Below are 6,360 nucleotides of genomic sequence, written 5' to 3' on the forward strand. Positions count from 1 at the left end.
TTGATCGACAGCGCGCTCGACCAATCGCAATTAAGCAAACGGATACTCTGACACGCTTGTAGCCAATCACGTGCACGCGTTACACTGAGGACACACTCAAGGTCGGTTGGTCGGTAGCAGTACGCGCATATGCTTGGCGAGACGTAAACAACGGAGTGGATGTTTGTACCCGCACCGGAAAATGGGAGAACAAATCAGGTTGCACGTGCGATTCTCCAAACCGCACAATCGATATTTTATCGGAGGTTTATCGATAATCCGCGTCCCTATTTCAGACCAATAGATCAATCGCCAATCCAATTCAACCACCAATCAAAGCGACGCAATCTGAGCTCAATTTATCTTCCACGTTGCACCAGCGCACAGCCACACTGTGCGATAGTCTTCCTCGTCCACTACACACTCCATGCCGGGGTTTGAACATTCCTCCTTCTGCAGCATCTTAGTACTTTGAGGTTGACACAGTATCTTTTAAATACTCATTACAGTCTGTGACGATTGACAACAAATAACGTCGCCCCGATAGAAGGCTTATATTACGACACCTCTGTCTATTATCGACTAATCTGGCCGTCAATCCCATGCTGCAGGCTCTTTTATTAACCGATAAAATGACACCCGCCATCTGTGGGCTATTTGTTTGTAAACAGTGAAAGGCTTCGGGGGAAGTGTGTTTGTGTGTCTGTGTGTGGGGGCTGGGTGGCGGCGGTGAGGTGTCAACAGTCCCATTCAAGGCTTTATAACTAAGTAATCAGCCCAGGTGACAAGTCATGATCACGCATTAACATGACATGAACGCAGCATGGAGCTACGTCACAGTGAGTCCGTGACCCCCTGCGGCCACGCGAATCAACAAAACTAACACATCAACACTCTGTTGCATCTCATTAAAGGACGTCCTGCATCATTTGTTTTAGGTTTAAGAGTTTTACTTTTACAAGAATGGGGCGCTGTCTTTGAAAAATGGTATAGAAAAATTATAAATGAGTCTAGAGTTCAGAAATTCCTTGTACAGTAATTTCCCTCGGGATAATAAACTTTGATCTTATCTTCTCTTATCTTAATAATCTATCATTAACATCCGTCTGAAACCCATATCCGTTTTATTATGACTATAAATTAGTCATAATAGAATCAATAAGTTCTGAAAGGCAGATTAAACAAATATATATAAAAAATATTACTAAAACAGCTTCACCACCATTATTATAATACTTCTTTATACTAAATGGATGAACTCTAATATGGACCTTTCAATCATTTCACAATATACTAACTTTCAGGTTCAGCCACTGGAGGGAGACGTGCACCTTCCAAACCGTTTCAGGATGACATCATGGACTGGCTGGCCATTTTAAGCGTATAGCAAATGCAGTCTTCATTACAGAACAATGTAATGGACACGTCTTCGTCACCTGCCAATACGTCTGCAGGGAGAGACAGACGTAAGCACTGTGTACGTCCATTTGTCTGGTCCACTTGTAGAGCGCAGAGTCCTTCAGAGTCCTGCTGTGCTTCAGAGTCCTGCCTCATCCTGTTCAAGTGTCACGTCACTCTGATGTAAATGATCCATCTGACAGGTTTAGAGCTTAGTAGAGTCGTCGACTTCATGAAAAGAGCTTTAAGTACATAAAAATCTATAATCCCAGGCATGTTCTGTGGTGCCCATCTTGCCTTAGGCATCATTGGATCACACTGATGATTTAAGTAAGGTATAAAAGTGACATCATTGCTGTGACTGGATTGGATGACATCACTTTAGTTTTTTCTAAGTTGCTTTTGAGTCTGACACTCGACTTGACACACTTTGTAATTTGTGTGTTTTCTAATGAAACAAATGAAAGTTACCTGCTCTCCTCTCCGCCCTGGGCTCGCCCAAGGACGTGGCACATCTATGCTGAGCAGGAAGCAGGACCAAGTGCCACTACAATTACATCGCATATTTGCATTTGTTGAATATTAGTGTTGTGATACTTATTTGTATTCCAGCTAGTGCCACTCCCATTTACAACCACTGTGGCTAATAGCTGGATGCCATCCTGGCTACAAGCAGCCTACAGTACCAGCCTAATATTTGTTCAAGCAGCAGGAGTGTATGATTTTTTTTTTCTAAATGAGGTCTTTGAGCTCAAAAATCAGGTTGGATAATTGCGACTTACAATCTTATTGTTCTCCAAGTCAAATGGCCTTCCTCTGCCTCTCGCGGGCGGCGGTAATGTGCAGTGATGAGAACAGGTGTGATCAAGCTGTGTCTGGTAATGACATATGCCATCACGGCAACATGGGGATTTGGGCATAACAGAGAAAATGGTTTCCCGCGAGGGTGGGAAGAGGGGCTGAGGAGCAGGGTTTCCATCTCTCTCTCTCTCTCTCTCTCTCTCTCTCAATGCAGCGAGAGCCCTATTACGCCTCTCCTCCATTTCCTCTCTCAGGGGCAGGAACCAAATGGACACATTAATAACACTCTCCATGTCTGAGGGAGCTAATGGTGCCTTGAGTGCTGATTAAGGCCAGGAAGAAATGGGTGTGTAGGATTAGTGTTAGTTTCACTCTCCTCTCTGGCTGTGCCACAGCGAGCCGACTGATGGACGCACCCGCCGCTCCACTTTGGAGGGGGGAAACTGCTAATTGGCAAAATGCTTTGCCACATGTAATTTAGCTGTAATGTCTGGAGCTTCTGCACTTGGCTCATTGCTTTGTGTGGGAGCATATTTCCTCAGTCTCAGTGATTTTGTGTGGAAGGTGCAGCGAGGCAGAGGCATGTTTACTCTCTCTAGGGTGGAACTCTCTGAAACATCCTCGACTAAAACCCACGGTGCCTGTTTGGCAAGTTTACAGTGGAACAACCTCACCAAGGAAACAATACAAGAGGCATTTCAAGCATGTTCTCTACATTTAGTGACTTTACAATCATGCACCAAGTAGAAGGAACACGACAAAACACCAATATCAACTGATAACATACAGAGATCATAATTAGTTAAATTACATTTCACAAATCACATTTCTGTTTTAAAATGCTTCCTCCCCTATTAAAGTGCTATAAAAACAGACATGCATTTTCCACTCCAACACAGTCAAGCAATCATTCTTGTCTGTAAACAGCAGGACACAATTTGTTTTCACCCGTATATTAATGGCTGGGGCAGTCTTTTTTATCTCCTGAGTTTTCCTGGGTTTTTCCTGAGTCAAATTATTCCTGGATTTGGCCTGAACACATTTCCTTCACTGAGGCAAAGAGGATCACGGAGTTGCGAAAGCCTCCGGTTCACAGCTCCGTGACTTTTCGATATGAGCTCCGGCCTCCTGTTTGACATGGCCTGCTCCGTCTTCATGCTGCTGCCGGTCAGGCTCAGCATCATCCTCAGTCCTCCTTCACTCACACTGCGTATCACAGTAAGTCGTGTTTGGTCAGGTTGAGCTCCTCGTCGGACACGGTGAGGTCCCCCAAGTACCAGAATATCCAGAACGCCAGGCTGATGAAAATGAGCACAGGTCCCGAAATCACGAAAAAGTCCCAGAAACTCAACGGTGCAAAGATCCCGATGAAGAAGAGGAGAAGGCCGACGATATCTAAAATCAGGGCAATAGTCAGGAAGCAGATGGTGTGCTTTCTCTCCATCGCTGTACCAACGGGCGGACAGGTCGACGCTCTCCGGAAGTCTGGAACAAGAGCGAGAGCGAGCCTTGAGGAGGAAGAGGCTCCCCTGTCATCCGGATCCTTCTTTTGACACTGGAAGCACGCCTGGCGTCTCTTTTCATAGCCGAGAACTCGCTGGTAACCCAACCACCGCAACGGGTTCTGCCGCTTTCCTGGTCGTGTCATTAACATTCGGCATTCCATCTTCATTCCTTCGTGGAGCTGATGTGATTTGACAGGTTGACCTTTGCGATTGTCATCTACACCGCAGATTTACGCACAAATATTTCCTAATCAGCAGCCATTGAGTACATGTTGACACAGCGATAAGCCTTCTCTGATTGATTTCCCCTCTCTTTTTGTTCAGCTAATGAAGTCAAAGTAATTCATCTCTTATCAGATCATTCAATGCTGGCCTCCGATTTCAGATCCAGGAAACATATTCAGGCCTCTGCTGAGGGGTTTGTACTCTACATTCACACATTCCTTAAACATTTAATCATCTACAGTTCACCTATCACAATATGAATCACGACGGCTATTGTGGAGCGATGGAGAGGAAGTCTGCATCATATAAACTTCTCTCTCACTGGCGGCACTTTGTGTGACCGGGCAGGTAGTCGCTGTGTTTGCGTTGACGTGTGTGTCTCTGTTTGCCATTTAAGCAACTGTGAAATACATGACAGGATTGACATGTCAATCATTTAGCGCAGCAGCGTCCAGTGTTTGATGAGGGAATGAGATGATGTCGTCAGTCGTGCTTGGATCAGCCATAGGGGCATTGCTAACCCGCGGCGTAAACTCTCTATCTGATGAAGGCCTGACACAACATAAAGCTTCTCCCTAAACATGGCAGTGATGTCACTTACATACATACATACATACATGAACACTTACACATTTCTACATTCATTTCTACTTAAAAAGTGCCTTGTTATTGGAGCTTAACAGGTCAGGTGACGTTTTGTTTGTTTGACCCGCACCACCCCAGCTCGGCAAACCAGTCTGTCCAGTGTTACTGTTGCTTTGGCAGCAAAGAATCAAAAAACAAACAGGACTTCACCTTTCTTTGTCCTGAGGCGGTAACATTTTTGTTGTTTTGTGCCACATTTTCTACTAAATACACGGCGAGAATGTGAAGAACAGAAAGCAGCAAGATGAATTAATTCACCACTTATTGGATTATATGATCAGCTAAAGTGAAAGCTAGTACCTCAGGGTATATTCTGGGTGTTTCTGCAGTATTATCCTTTATATCAGCCACGTGTTTACATGGTTTGACTGCTACACTTGACTACCAGCCTCTGGGTCCGTATAATCAGGCGGTGCCGGTTCGGGGGTCTCCTTCTCCTCAGGTATGGAGTCATCATAACCTTCATTCTGGTAGGCGGTGGATTTGCCCCACGTCACTGTGCCGCTCTTGCCAGCCGGCAGGTTGTCATCTTCCTCCTCCTCCTCATCCTCGGCGAACTTCATCGAACCTTCCCCCTTCAGTTTCTGGGTCAACTTCCGCGACAGCTTCCTCGCCACCTCCACGAAGCTCTCCCGCGGCTTGAACCGGTCCTCCGGTACCGGGATGTTCCCCACGTACCACATCAGCCACAAGGCGATGCTGAAGAAGACGATCAGCGAGCCGGTGAAGATTAAGAAGTCGCCGTAGAACTGGCCGTCGATGCGCGGATCGGCGAAGATCCCGACGAAGAGAAGGACCAGGCCGATGACGTCGAAAGCGATGGCCGTGAAGAACAGAGGCAAACACGTCCCGATGCAGCTCAACGCGTCCATGTTGGAGTCGTGGCCGTGTTAACGCGTGGATAACGGGGCGATGATGGCGCATCCGCTCACCTGCGCGCACCTGCCGCGCCCCGCCTCAAGTCAAGGCAAACACTGCTGATCCTCCTCTGGCTCTCCCGGTGTGTGTGTGTGCGAAACCACAGCGCTTCCCAGGTTCATAGTGTGCGCGAAGACCTCCCCTGCGTGCCATACAACACACACACACACGCATGCAAATAACACGGCAATGGCTTTAAAGAATCCCATTTGGCAGTCAAATGTCGCTCATATGTGCAGGATGATGCTTCACCTTATGGCGACATGTTGGCCTGGTTCCCTTTTTAGGTCACATATGTTCTGTCTATATGACAGAAAATCTACAGGATTTGATATCAGGTGTCTCTGCTTTGTTCCAATCATGTCTCCCTGCAGTGACTCAGCATAATTTGAATTCTATGAAAATCCTTTGCTGTCTGTGTCCAAGGTTCCAGACTTTCCATCTTGTCTGGGTCAGTCTAGTCAAATCATTTCCCTTTTACATAAAATGGCCATCCGAGGAAGGAGACGCAGCATCTTAGGAGGAGAGCCACCGCAGCTCCGTGCCACGGCTGCAACTACACACAAGGAACTGGGAACTGACAATCATGAGCTCTTACAATCTTTAATTATGCATGAGTTGGCATATACTGTACCACAAAGCATTAAGGGAAATCCCACATGTCCAATTTTTTGCCTCATAAATATTCATTAGTACAGTTAGTTCTTTAGTATCCTTTCTGCTAAATTGTATAAAACAGCATTTACACAGCACATTGTTGTCCTTGTGCTCGCGCCTTAATTGGGCAGCACCCAATGACCGTGGCTGTTAACTTCTAATGCAAAGGCCATCATGCACACGAGACAGAGAGAAGTGCTGCGCTGTCACACAGTCCAGTGGAAGCAAATGA

General features: G+C 46.3%; 1 protein-coding gene across 1 annotated transcript; it reads right to left on the reverse strand.

Annotated features, from left to right (window-relative positions):
• Positions 1-3,021: 3,021 nt before the first annotated feature.
• On the reverse strand, positions 3,022-5,725 carry tmem238l (transmembrane protein 238 like). Its single transcript, XM_076142949.1, has one exon. It carries the CDS (start codon positions 5,423-5,425, stop codon positions 4,925-4,927), a length of 501 nt encoding a protein of 166 aa, XP_075999064.1. The 5' UTR covers positions 5,426-5,725; the 3' UTR covers positions 3,022-4,924.
• Between the last annotated feature and the right edge of the window lie 635 nt (positions 5,726-6,360).

The sequence above is a fragment of the Genypterus blacodes genome, unplaced genomic scaffold, assembly GCF_046128005.1.
Source record: "Genypterus blacodes isolate CSIRO-AG114 ecotype Tasmania unplaced genomic scaffold, CSIRO-AGI_Gbla_v1 ptg000022l_1, whole genome shotgun sequence".
NCBI classification, from domain to species: domain Eukaryota; kingdom Metazoa; phylum Chordata; class Actinopteri; order Ophidiiformes; family Ophidiidae; genus Genypterus; species Genypterus blacodes.

What these genes read in the sequence shown, in the direction of transcription:
- tmem238l (XM_076142949.1), bottom strand. Translation starts at nt 5,425, where the DNA reads ATGGACGCGTTGAGCTGCATCGGGACGTGTTTGCCTCTGTTCTTCACG.